This window comes from Drosophila miranda (assembly GCF_003369915.1).
Source record: "Drosophila miranda strain MSH22 chromosome Y unlocalized genomic scaffold, D.miranda_PacBio2.1 Contig_Y1_pilon, whole genome shotgun sequence".
Taxonomy (NCBI): Eukaryota; Metazoa; Arthropoda; class Insecta; order Diptera; family Drosophilidae; genus Drosophila; species Drosophila miranda.
The window spans coordinates 19,994,359-20,006,706 of NW_022881603.1; the positions used below are offsets into that span (position 1 = coordinate 19,994,359).

General features: G+C 52.1%; 2 protein-coding genes and 1 pseudogene across 3 annotated transcripts; 1 reads left to right on the plus strand and 2 right to left on the minus strand.

Moving 5' to 3' along the window:
* Positions 1-897: 897 nt before the first annotated feature.
* Positions 898-7,612, plus strand: LOC117189980 (annotated as a pseudogene).
* LOC117189981 (5-formyltetrahydrofolate cyclo-ligase-like) lies at positions 7,497-8,572 on the minus strand. 2 transcript variants are annotated; one of them, XM_033395062.1, is made up of 3 exons: positions 8,254-8,572; positions 7,914-8,171; positions 7,497-7,851 (listed from the first exon to the last, which is right to left on the minus strand). In XM_033395062.1, exons 1-3 carry the CDS (start codon positions 8,455-8,457, stop codon positions 7,684-7,686), a joined length of 630 nt encoding a protein of 209 aa, XP_033250953.1. In that variant the 5' UTR covers positions 8,458-8,572; the 3' UTR covers positions 7,497-7,683. The 2 variants fall into 2 exon arrangements, with proteins under 2 accessions (XP_033250953.1, XP_033250954.1); XM_033395063.1 differs by having other exon boundaries at positions 7,910-8,171.
* Positions 8,573-8,615: 43 nt separating this feature from the next.
* LOC117189982 (ATPase inhibitor A, mitochondrial-like) lies at positions 8,616-9,592 on the minus strand. The gene is made up of 4 exons (XM_033395064.1): positions 9,407-9,592; positions 9,044-9,185; positions 8,813-8,948; positions 8,616-8,756 (listed from the first exon to the last, which is right to left on the minus strand). The coding sequence occupies exons 2-4, from the start codon at positions 9,091-9,093 to the stop codon at positions 8,688-8,690; spliced, it is 255 nt and encodes an 84-aa protein (XP_033250955.1). The 5' UTR covers positions 9,094-9,185; positions 9,407-9,592; the 3' UTR covers positions 8,616-8,687.
* Between the last annotated feature and the right edge of the window lie 2,756 nt (positions 9,593-12,348).

The window sequence follows — 12,348 nt, forward strand, 5'->3', positions numbered from 1 at the left end:
GAGCAATTCATTTGGAAATTGCCAGGGACCTGACAACAGATACGTGTCTTCGAGTATTGCATAACTTCATGGCGCGGCGCGGAAGACCAGTAAGAATCCGATCTGACAATGGTACCAATTTGGTGGGAGCTGAGCGTGAATTGAAAAGAGAATTACAGGACCTCGATCACATTAGAATAGCGAACGAGTTGTCAACCAAGCAGATCGAATGACTGTTTAATTGCCCGCTAAACCCCCATGCAGGTGGGTGCGCGGAAAGATTGGTACGCAGTGTGAAGAGGGCCATAGGACACGCGCTGCATGACAAAAACCTGAAAGAAAACATACTGTATAGCCTAATGTGTAACGCTGAAAACATAGTAAATTCCAGACCGCTTACACACATTGCTCTGGATAACCCCACAGCCGATCCGATAACCCCTAATCACTTTCTTTTAGGTTCTCCCAATTCTAGCCAGACACCACATCCACAAGAGGAGAAGTACCAGCCAACTCGAAAGGAATGGCGCATCGCTCAGCAGATCTCACACTCATTTTGGAACAAGTGGCTCAATGAGTACCTACCAGACCTATGCAGACGGACAAAGTGGCATCACCCAGTGCCACCACTCGCTGAAATGGACATTGTTCTTATCTGTGATAAGAACCTTCATCGATCTCAATGGAAAAAGGGAGTTATTCTAGCAGTCACGCCTGGACGCGACGGACAGGTTCGCTCAGCCACTGTAAAGACGACGGCTGGAGTTCTACACCGCCCAACCTGTATGCTGGCAAAGCTAGACGTATTGTGAATCACGAGCGTGCTTGATTCACGGTGGTGGGGATGTTGTCGAGAAAAATTAGCTTATATATACTTAGTTTTAAGCAAGGGCACAGATACCCTACATAAAGAAAAAAGAGAGAAGAAAAATGGCCACACTATGAAAAGACAAGAAGGTCACATTAGTTTGGGCAGTCAAAGAAAGAGCGGGGAGAAAAGACGAAGCGTGCGTAGATATATTACCTACATATAAGAATAAAATGTATTACCCTCCTTTTGCAAATAGGAAATAAAACGCAACCAACGCCTAAGTACCTATGAAGATAAGCGATTGTGTTTTATCCGCAATTCTCACGTTCCTGGACTCAACAGTGTGTGTGTGTGATTATGTGTAAGTGGTCACACTCTTGACGCCAGTTTTCGGAAAATAAATTTAAGAAACTTATTTAAAATTGGACCGAACCGAGACTGCAACATGACCGAAGTCGACGATGGAGCCGAGCTGTTGTTCTTCGACACCTTCTCCCACGAAGATATCACCGTGAGTAGCGCAACGGTGTCCAGCATACACGGCTTTTCTTTCACACGTCGCACTTTGCTTTAGGATATAAACCTGGATCTGGTGCAGTACCCGAAGCCGGTTTTCATCACGCAAGTGAGAATTATTCCGCTGGGTGCGCGGGTGCAGGCCGACTTTCCGGGCGGAGTTCGTCTAGGCGCCACGAACCCATCCAAATTCGATCTGGAGTTCTTTGTGAACGACCTGGGCATGCCGGGTGCCCCGGCGTTTGAGAACCTGGGCTTGCTGCGTTACAACCAAAACGATTGCATCCACCTGGACTGCTCGCGGGAGAAGATCCCCACCGATGGTCTCGTGCTGCGCGGGTGGTACAGCACCATCACCTTGGCCGTTTATGGCATCCTGACCAACTCGGTGACGCAGCCCATAGCCAGTCCAACGCTGCCCTGCGAGCCTGCGGGTCCGGAGATGTGCAATCTCAGTACGGAGGCACACAATGTCCTGCTGCAGGAGGAGGTGCTGAAGGAGGTACTTTCCGTCCCGCTGGTCAGCTCTAAAGTTCCTGGTGTTTCACTGATCTTGATCCCCTGGAATCACAGATTTATTTATCTTTTATCGGGTGATGGCCACTACTCCATCCTCATCCCACTCACTTTTTCTTTCAAAACCAAAAAAATCACTAGATCACTGTGTCCGGCGCGCATGCTCCTCCGTTGCGGGAATTTCTTTCTCTGAACCCCCTCTTGGCTTAGCTGCTCTGTTTAATGCTCCCGGGCCGCTGATCCCCATCGCTCTCTCTTCTATCGCCCTTGAACTAGGTTCAAGGGCATGGCCTGATTCGGGCTGCTGGCGGCTCTCTTTTCTTTGGGGTATGGGTGAGTTGGCTTCGGGACTCCGTTATGGGATGAGATCGGAAATCCTCTCTCATAACGGCTCCGGAGAGCGCGCGGAACTCTCACTCTCCAGGACCAGGTGGCGCCACTCTTGCTAACCCTTTCCCCTTAAATTTTGGCCTTGCCACTATGTTCGAATTTCTTTCCTCCTCACCGCTTCTATGGGATATCAAGAGTAACACGTTTCACTAAAACTGCTGGCCAGGAGGAGGTGCTGAAGGATGACTGGGCGGAGCCGATTCCCACAGTGCCGCACAAGGCCGTTGTTGTCAGCGATTACGAGCACGATGACATGGAGTACGGGCTGTCGCGCGAACATCAGCATATCGACGAGGAGCAGCGAGAGATGTGCCGCCTGCGACGCTCCACCCATTCCACGGACCGCTCGCCTCCACCGCCACCCATGCGGACGCACACGCACTCGGAGAGTAACGAAAGGGAGTACATCAGATGGTATGCTCTGACGCTGTTCACTCCTGAAAGAAGATTAACAGGGTCTTTTATTTTGATTTCAGTTCGTGCGACAAGGGATCAAGAGATTGGTCGCGTTCACCGGAGTATTCCAGCCATCGGTCTCGTCGCAAGCGCTCCGATCGTTCCCGGTCGGATGCAGATGAGCACAAGTGGCCTCGAACTCCGCCAGTATCGATAGACTCGCCCATCAGACCGCGCTCGCCCGATGCTATGGACTACGATGATGACGACTCGCGATCCCACTACAAAATGCAGGCCTCGCGTGGTTATCGACACTCGTCGGAGTCCCTGCACCGCGACCGCGATGACGAAGAGCGCTCTGGTACGCCCCAGGAACAATTCGAGCCCATTCTCAGCGACGACGAGATTATTGGCGATGACGAAGAGGACGAGGCCGAGGACGTGGCTGCAGCGGCCGAATACGAGCGTGAGCTGGAGTTTGCCGCCGCCGTTGCCCCGCCAGCCATCGACGCCTTCGAGCCGTGGCAGAGGCCGTTGCTGGTCTACGAAGGCGACCTGGCGGCTCACCTTAACAAGGAGTTGGAAACGCTGCGGCTGCTCTTCAAGAAGCTAACGCTGCAGACACGCTGCGAGAGCGTCACCGCCTTCAGCACGGACTAAGTGCGGACGAGCGGGAACAGTTTGTCTACTACTCTCGCAGCACTACAAGCGGCGCAACTTTGTCCTGCAGCAGTTCTTCAGCCACGACGATGAGCATCTGCGCCAGGCGGCGAATGTCCTGCAGGTTGCTCTGAGCTTCCAGGCGGCCTGCATGCAGCCGCAGCCGGCGTTCAAGATCCGCCACGTCAAGCTGGGGGCCCGCATGGCCGAGCTACTGGGCAGCAATGAGCAACTGTTTGGACACCTGCTTCAGGAGCAAGACTTCGATCTGTTCGAAGCCGTGCTCAGCCTCTACAAGGAGCCCTACATGGCCTTATCCATTAAGCCATTAACCAGAACTTCCTCTCGCCCAAGACGAACGGTTATCAGATGGTTATGGACTTCCTGAAGACGGCGAAGCTGACCAGAACCAAATACGCCCTGCAGGCCATTATCAAGAAACTACATTTGTACGAGGCCTTGGCCAGTGTCCAGCAATGCTGCCGCCAGATCTTTCTCGATACGGATGCCAGTGTGCCGGAGGCGACGCCAGATCCCAATCGCTTGGACGTCTGCCACAAGATCGAGTTTGCCTTCCAGATGCTCATGGACGCCCTGACCTACAGCCAATTGAGTTACCAGCAGCCGCGTCGCTTCCTGCCCGTTTCCAAGAAGTTCGAGGCTCTCACCGATCCCACGGCCCAGCGGAGCTTTGTCAACGCACTGCAGTCATATTTTGTCCAGCACTCGCTCGCCGAGGCCCTGCTGGTTATCCTAAGCAATCCCAAGGAGGTTCCGGCCTCCACGTTCCTCTGCACACTGGATCTGATGCTCACCCTTCTCTGGTCCCATGTGGGCATAGATTACTTTGTGGACGATGCCTTTCCCGTGACCCAAATGATTGTGTCTATACTGCTGGGCCTGGAGGAGGTGCCCAGCCAGCCCAGGAGGATAAGCCAATGGACGACAGTGTGGAGCAGAAGCCGGATGAGGGCAAAGCGACTGGCATCCGCGCCGCGGAGGAGCCGAAGATGGCGCCCCCGCCAGTTGTACGGAAACCCATTCTTCGACCCGTGCTGCCCCGCCTGGCCCGCCTGGGCATCGAGTTGTCCTACAAGGTGCAGACTCGTTACCATCTGGATGCAATCACGTTTACAGCCGCCTGCCCCGAGTACGACACCATTAAGATAGCCACGCACATGCACTCGATCTACTCGCAGACCTGCGATCCCTCCGGGCGCCAGCACACCATCGAGGTGCTGGGTCTGAACAACAACCTGAAGATCTTCATGGATCTGATCAAGAAGGAGCAGCGGCTGCAGACCCAGCGCCAGCTGCTGAGCTCCCCGGGCACCAAGTACAAGAGCCCGGTGCTGAGCTATGCGGTGGACATGGTGGATGCCTGTGAGCGCTACTGCGAGCAGCTGGACTACCTCATCGAGCACGGCGGCGTCATACTGGAGCTGGCCAAGAACCACGAGACCTTCGAGCCATCTGTGTCGGCGGTGCTGCAGGAGATGTATGTGTACATGAAACCCCTGGAGGCGATCAATGTGTTTGTCTACGACGACATTATGCCGCTGGTGGAAGTGATTGGTCGCTCCCTCGACTATCTCACCACGTTCCCCGGCGACCTGATAATGGCCCTGCGCATCCTCCGCTTTCTGGCCATCAGCAAGCCCCGGTAGAAGTCCCACGGCACCGAAGAGCTGAAGCATCGGTTTGTGGCCCTGCAGCTGTATGCGGCGGATGGGGTCCAGCTGCTGCTGCTGATCATGGAGCTGCTGCTGATGACCATCCAGGGCGTACACTGCTGCCAGATCATGCTGCCTACGCTGCAGATCCTTCGCGAACTGCTCTCGTACGCAATACTGTGCCGCGACGGCACCTACAAGGATCTGACGGCCATCGATCACCTGGTGAAGGTCTACTATCTGCTCTACTACTACCCCTCCCGCTGCCAGGCCGGCGCAGAGGTGGAGCAGTGCAAGCTGGAGGTGGTCAAAAGCCTTTTAGCCTACACCCAGCCGCACGAGCAGGATGCAGAGTCGCTGCACAAGTCCCTCTGGACGCTGATGGTGCGAGAGGTGCTGAAGAACATCGATGGACCCGCGCACTTTATACCAGGTGAGTGTTTGCCTCGAGATATTTATCCAGTGTTCATCCACGTCTCCCTGCTGCCGCTCCCGCTGCCCATGCCCCAGCCGCTCTGCGACCAATTGAAGCAACAGCACAAGCAGCGGCTGATCATCGAGCGCAAGCTGTGGTCCGCCCACCTGCATCCGCAGAGCGGACAGATCGCCAAGCTGGTCGAGGCCCTGGCTCCCTCCAGCTTCCCGCAGCTGGCGGAGCTTCTACAGCGCGTCTGCATGCAGCTCTCGGATCAGGCCCCCAACATGACCCTCCTGATAGCCAAGACCATCACGGAGCTGCTATGCACCGAGTACCAGACCTCCAACTGCATTCCCACCACCAATCTGGAGCGGCTCCTTCGTTTCTCCACGCGACTGTGCGCCTTTGCGCCGCTGAAGAGCTCCATGCTCTCGATTCTGTCCGGCAAGTTCTGGGAGCTGTTCCAATCGCTGCTGGCCCTCAATGAGTTCAACGAGGTGGTGACCAACTGCCAGGAGGCGGTGCACCGCATCCTCGACAGCTTCTTGGTCTCGGGCATATCCCTGATCTCCCACAAATCGACGGCTCAACCTGCTCTGAATCTCTCAGCCGCCCTGCCGCCCAAGGAACTCATACCACGAGTTATCGATGCGGTGTTCAGTAATCTAACCAGCGTCGAGGTCACCCATGGCATATCCATACTGGCCGTGCGCAATCTGGTGATCCTCACGGAACACGAGTGAGTATTTTGCCAGGCATCAATGATCTTTGATGTCTAATATCTATCTCTCTGCAGCTTCACCTTTTACCACTTGGCCCAGCTCCTGAAGCAGAAGCTCACCGAACTCCAGGCCTGGATGGAGCGCGTCATCCTGCATAACGAGACGGTGGAGTACCATGCCAACATCGAGTCGCTGATCCTGCTGCTCCGTTCGCTCACGCAAATCGAACCGCCGCCGCCGATGTGCGCGATGCCGAATCGCACCCTCAAGCTAGGGGCAATGGAGCTTGCGCAATTGGTGGAGTTTCAGGACATTGACATGGCCAGGCCGCCGGTGCTGGCTCGCATCCTGCGGGTTCTGGAAAAGTACAAACTGTTGGCCAATGAGGCTGCCCTTTGCGACCTCAAGCAACTGATTGTCCTGCATGCCTCCAGGCAGGAGGCAGTGGGCAGTGCCAGCATGGAAACGCCCGCCGTGGAGACCGAAAATGATGGGGCCAACCCTGCCGCCAGCTGTAGCACCAGTTCCAGTGGCGGATCCCTTAACGTGGAACCTTTTCTGCCCCAGGCCGAAGGCATTGTCACCCAGTACGACGCACGGCCGATCTTCACCCGCTACTGCGCCACTGCCGAGAATCCGCAGCTTACGGCTCGCTACTGGCTGGAGCCGCTGCCCATCGAGTTGATCGAGGATATGAACGAGCCGCTCTACGAGCGCATAGCCTGCGACCTCACCGACCTGGCCAATGTCTGCCTCAATCCGGACTTGGCCACCTCCGGCGAGTCGAAGCGCACGCTGAATCTTTCCGGCTCGCCACAGTCCAACCGCGAGATGACGCCGACAGCGCCCTGCTTCCGTACACGGCGTGTGGAGGTGGAGCCCGCCACCGGGCGGCCAGAGAAGATGTTCCTCTCATCTGTGCGTGGACGAGGCTTTGCCCGGCCGCCGCCCTCGCGTGGCGATCTCGTTCGTTCGCGTCCGCCCAATACATCGCGCCCGCCGTCGCTGCATGTCGATGACTTCCTGGCCTTGGAGACCTGTGGGGCTCAGCCCACTGGTCCAACGGGCAAGATACCCTCCATGCTGCGGGGCTCTCGAGTGGATCGCAATCGGGGATCACGCATCTCGGCAGCGGCTGCTTTTAGGTAGGGATAAGACTTCCTTTCACTCTCTCAACTCTCCATTAATTCTCCGTCTTTTTTCTTTGACAGACAAAAAAAAAATGATGCGCATAGGCTCGCCCTCCAGCTGGACAGAGTCTGGTGGCGGCTCGTATCGTTCCACCTCAGAATCGCACTTTGGCGGCAGCGACTCCCATTACTCCTTGCCCCACTACAGTGGCAGATCGCGTGGGCGTGGTCTGCGCTCGCGCCCGCCCTACCTTCGATAGAGATCGATCATTCGATTGCCTGCAATACATTATTAAGCTTCATTGTATTTTCCATTACTTTAAAGAGAGATCGCCCGGAAGATAGGGCAATGCCAGTTTATCTTGATTATAAAATTCGCTGAAAAGCTCGGATCAAATATAGGATCGAAAGGATCTGGGTTTACTTTTCTGTTATGACACGTCATGGTTGTCCATCGGTAGATCCTCCTGGCTCACAATATGTTCGTTGAGGGCCAGGGCCATGAAGGAGATCTTCTTGTGGGGATATTTGTCAGAGTGCTGGCGCAGGAATTTGTCATAATAGCCCATGCCATGGCCCATGCGAGCACCGCAGCGGGTGAATGCCACACCGGGCACAATAAACAGATCAATGCCGTGACCTGCAGGCGAATCAGAGATTTTGCTAGAAGCTCTAAACACTCTAAATGATATTGAAACCCACCACTTTGGTCATGGCATCTTCGCGGGTCTCCTTGAAGTCGGGCTGCTTGATGTTCCATTTGGTCAGGGGCAGGCTCTCGTACTCCTCCATGCCACGTAGGCGCACCATTTTCATGCTGGCCCCCTCGTAGCTGGGCACAAACACCATCTTCTCCAGGCGAAACATCTCGCAGAGCAGCTCCGTGGTGTCCACCTCGCCGCTGGTGCTCAGGTAGATGCTCACACGTTGCGCCTGACGGAAGGACTCGCTTTGGAGCACCTAAAGCCAGAAGATAAGATGTCGGCAGTCAGCAGACAGCTTATCCAGCGTTATCATAGGCCTGGCCTGCTCATTACATTACCTTTGCGGTGACCGCGTGCGATTGCCGCTTTATAGCCTCCGGCTCCAAGCACTTGAGCGCATCCTTCATGCTCTTCCTCAGGGCCACTTTCAAGCCATTTTGTATAGTCGACGCCATCCGCGCTTTGTCTTTGTCCGATGCAATGCTCACACACTCGTCCAAACCGGTGAAATCTGTCTGCAGCTGCCGCCTAGAAGCGGACATCTGTAGGTCTCCGGTGTCTTATCAGTCGCTCGTTTTTCTCCCCACTGCGATCCATAAACAAATGGCAGGGCGATCCAGAGTGGGTTCACCGCGAGCGAACCTTAGATTGAACCAGAATCGAACAGCTGATTCAATCAAGTAAAAAGTGCTGAAACCACTTTAAACATACATAGTATATATTTTTAACAAAGATTTTCAATAAATACAAATCTGTTGGTTGATTAAATTGCTCATTTCTTGGCCGGCTCTGGAGTCTTGACTTCCGTCTTGGTCTTTAAGTTCTTAAGCTGCTCTTTTTGCTGCAAAGGAGAGTCTATTAGAATCGGCATCCTCTCGATTCAGCCTCACCACATACCTGCTTGTGAAAGAACTCCTTTTCGCGGGCAGCCTCCATTTTGCCAAAAGATCCGCCAGCTTCGCGGATGGAGCCCCCGCCGCCACCCTTGCCGGCACCACTGCCGAGTTCACCGATCTGTGACATTTTCAAATGCCTGCAGATTGAAAATAGTTCAAATATATTTATGTACATATGTACGATACGATACGATTTTCTTATGCAATTTCTAGATGTTCATGGAACACTTACTGTATCTGCTTTGGATATAGGCGCTGACTGAGACGACGCAGTGTAAACATGTTTCTCTTATATACCAGTCAAATCAATTATATAGTATAGTTTGTTATGGGCTGTTATGGGCGGTTTTGGAGAGAGCCGATACGTATCAGGGCTGGAGAAGAAAGAGACAGCGGCATCTATAGTGGATCCTGGGAAGCAGTGGCAGAGTTGCGTGGGAGAAAAGGAAACGGGGCGAGGAGGAAGAAAAGAGAGAGAAGTTTCCGGTGGAGAATGGTGGAGGCCGCACGTGCACTGTCCCCACACACCAGCCCCCCGGGTAAAGAATCCGGACTTCAAAGCAGAAATACACACACACGATTCACACACACCCACCTTCATCCACACCCTCCACACACAACCCACGCATGTATACCCTTATTCATAACACATCACATAACATCACCACATTTCACACATCTACACCCGTCCGACCCACAATTAAACAAAATATCACGATCATACAAAAAACACCACGATTAAACGTAAACATCAGCTAGCATCAGGGGGCTGCCAACTCGGCCGAAATAGGGTTTAATTTTTTGTTAGTATTTTTGTGTTAGTATTTGTTTCTTTTATATAAACCTAGATTATTAATTAATATGTTCAAGATAAATAAGAAAATATACTGGATATAAAATGGAAAATTTGAAAAGAGTCATGAGTGAATAGAAAACGGTAGTTGGGTGGGACGAGAGCGAGAAGAAGAGCGGGACCCTGAATATGAAAAGGGAGCGAATTCAAAAGGTGGCGCTCATGGAAGGGAGGGACCCTGCTAGGGATAACGAAACCAACTATCCCCGCTGACGAAAGTGCCAACGAGGACAAGTCTGTCCTATAAATTAGTTTTGTTTTTTTTGTATGTTTTTTTTTTGTTTTTGTTTTGTTCAATCCGTCCCCTGGCTTATCGGGTCGGAAACACCCCTGACTTCCCCGTGAGCTAGCTGGGAACGATAGGCCAGGGCGGCAAAGAGGCGGATCATAACAAATGGCGCCCAACGTTAATAGAAGGGATCGATTTTAAACGCGAGTCTTAAAGACCTGGTGTTAAATGGAACCCTGGTAGAACGAAACTCAGCCGGTCCGCGAGCCGGGAATAAATCCTAGCCGTCGTAGCCGCTGAGAGGAGTAGAAGAGAGGAAAATGGACATGGTAGTTAAGTATCGGAGGTAGAAGGGAAGGAAGTGTGTGTCCCGAGTTGTGGTCCAGGTATTACCAGGTGGCAGTAGCCTCGTTGTCCGACTCGTGGAGCTCGCTGTCTGGATCTGAAAAGAGGAAGTGGTGCCGGAGGATCTGTCGAGTCGTGGTCCGGGTTATGTCGAGAGGCATTAACGTCGTTGTCCGATTCTGGGGGATCCACGGTGATCTGAGGGAGAAAACAGCAAAGGGAGCTGGCACTCAGAAAAAGTAAGCGAAGGTAAATAGCAACGGGAAAAGAAGGGGGTCCGCTCACCTGCAAAACAATTAATGCAGTTGTCTCTCGTCCCACCCAACAAATTAAAGTCGAATTTTTGTCTGAAGCAGTTTGGGAATTATATGTTTTTTTTTGTTAGTGATTTAGCAGACTATTGGAAAGCCGAAGCAAGAAAACCCAAAGGGAAATCATTTTTTTTTGAGGACTGACGATCCTCGCTAGCATTGCTTGGAAGCAATTTTAGAGGTAGGCATTAGGCAAGTCATCGGAAAAAGAGTTTTTGTTTGGGAGAGGAAGTACTTAGTTATTTAGTGTTGCATTTAATTAGGCGATTAATTGTAGATGTAGGTGTTTATTTATTTGATTGAATCAGTTTGGATATTTAGATTTATCAATTTATTGATTTAAATTAACCGATTTATGTATTTAAATTTATTTATTTGGTTATCTAAACATTGAATTAATTATTCGCTTATTTATTTATTGCACTATTTATTTATTTGTTTTCTCGTTACGATTGAAGGTATTGAGGATTATTTAGCCAGGAACTAGGTGTTTAGTGGAGTAGGGTAGTCAGATAATAAACAATCCAATTTATTTATCACCAAGATAGTTAAGTAAATAGGGAATAGACAAAGGAAAGGAGTACGTTAGGAAAATTGGTTGATGAGTGACCCGGAGATTTTTAAAGGTTCGGGAAAGACAAGGCGTAGCCCAGAGGCACAGCGCAGGTACCAGCCGTACAACATGCCGACGACTCGGTCCCAGGACGGTAAAGCCGGCAGTAGGCCGGAAGGGCCGTCGCAAGTGGCGGAAAACGTACATGCGGGGTTGTACCAGGAGGACCAAGAGGCCGGAGCGGTAGGAGCGAACCCGTAAGGACCTGGTGTTACCGCCCGAGTTAAGCTCAGCCGTGAACGCAGCCTTAGCCCAAGCACAGGAGACCTACCGAGCGTCGCTCGGGCAGCAAATGGAAGCGCTGAGATCGTCAATGCAAGCGGACATGCTAGAGTTCATGCGAGAGATCAACGCTGTGGTGGGTTCGTTAAAAGCGGAGCGAACGGCGAGTGATGCGAATGGCAGGAATCGGGGATCAAATGCAACCAGTCTGGGAGGAGGTCAACAGGAAGCACCCGGGAACCAGCAAGCACATCCAACGCACTTGTTCGTGGACAACCGAACATTGGAGGCCGATCAGAGGACCCAAGCCGGACAGAGACCCGTGGAGGAGTGGCTGTTCAACGGGATGGGCGCAGGAGCAAACCCTAACAGGAATCGACCGAGTTTCGGAGAGGCTAGGCAGGAGCAAGTGCAGATACGAAGATGGGGACTTAGCTTCGACGGCGATCCAAAGGGGATGCCCGTGGCGGAATTCATATTCCGGGTGGAGCATCTACAGACGTCGTACCAGGTACCGTGGGCGGAGGTGTTGAAAGCCTTTCACACATTGGTCAGTGGCCCCGCAAGGGATTGGTACTGGATGCATGTGCGGACGGTAGGAATGCCGGACTGGCCGAATCTGAGATATGGTCTCCAGCAGCAGTTTCAAGTTCGCGATACCGATAGGTGGCGCCACCAAGTAGTAAAGGATAAGGGACGGTCATATTTTAGACTGAATTACCAAATTCGCAGCATGTTGCAGCAACATATGCTTAAGAATGTGCAGCTTGGCAACATGTTGAATGTAAATGTGCATCATATTGCTATGTTATTACGTGATCATGTTAAAAAAATACTTATAAGATATTTTATTAACATTGAATTGGGAAACAATTTCTGCTATGTTATTAACTGGTCAAGTTAAATAAATACTTATAGGATATTTTATAAGTAAAGAGGGTTGAATGGTAAGAGAACACAAATT

What these genes read in the sequence shown, in the direction of transcription:
- LOC117189982 (XM_033395064.1), bottom strand. Translation starts at nt 9,093, where the DNA reads ATGTTTACACTGCGTCGTCTCAGTCAGCGCCTATATCCAAAGCAGATA. An exon ending in CTATATCCAAAGCAGATACA is followed by an intron (nt 8,949 to 9,043) that starts GTAAGTGTTCCA and finishes TTCAATCTGCAG; the next exon opens with GCATTTGAAAATGTCACAGA. An exon ending in AGGAGTTCTTTCACAAGCAG is followed by an intron (nt 8,757 to 8,812) that starts GTATGTGGTGAG and finishes TCTCCTTTGCAG; the next exon opens with CAAAAAGAGCAGCTTAAGAA.
- LOC117189981 (XM_033395063.1), bottom strand. Translation starts at nt 8,457, where the DNA reads ATGTCCGCTTCTAGGCGGCAGCTGCAGACAGATTTCACCGGTTTGGAC. An exon ending in CGCACGCGGTCACCGCAAAG is followed by an intron (nt 8,172 to 8,253) that starts GTAATGTAATGA and finishes TTCTGGCTTTAG; the next exon opens with GTGCTCCAAAGCGAGTCCTT. An exon ending in TGCCATGACCAAAGTGGTGG is followed by an intron (nt 7,852 to 7,909) that starts GTTTCAATATCA and finishes ATTCGCCTGCAG; the next exon opens with GTCACGGCATTGATCTGTTT.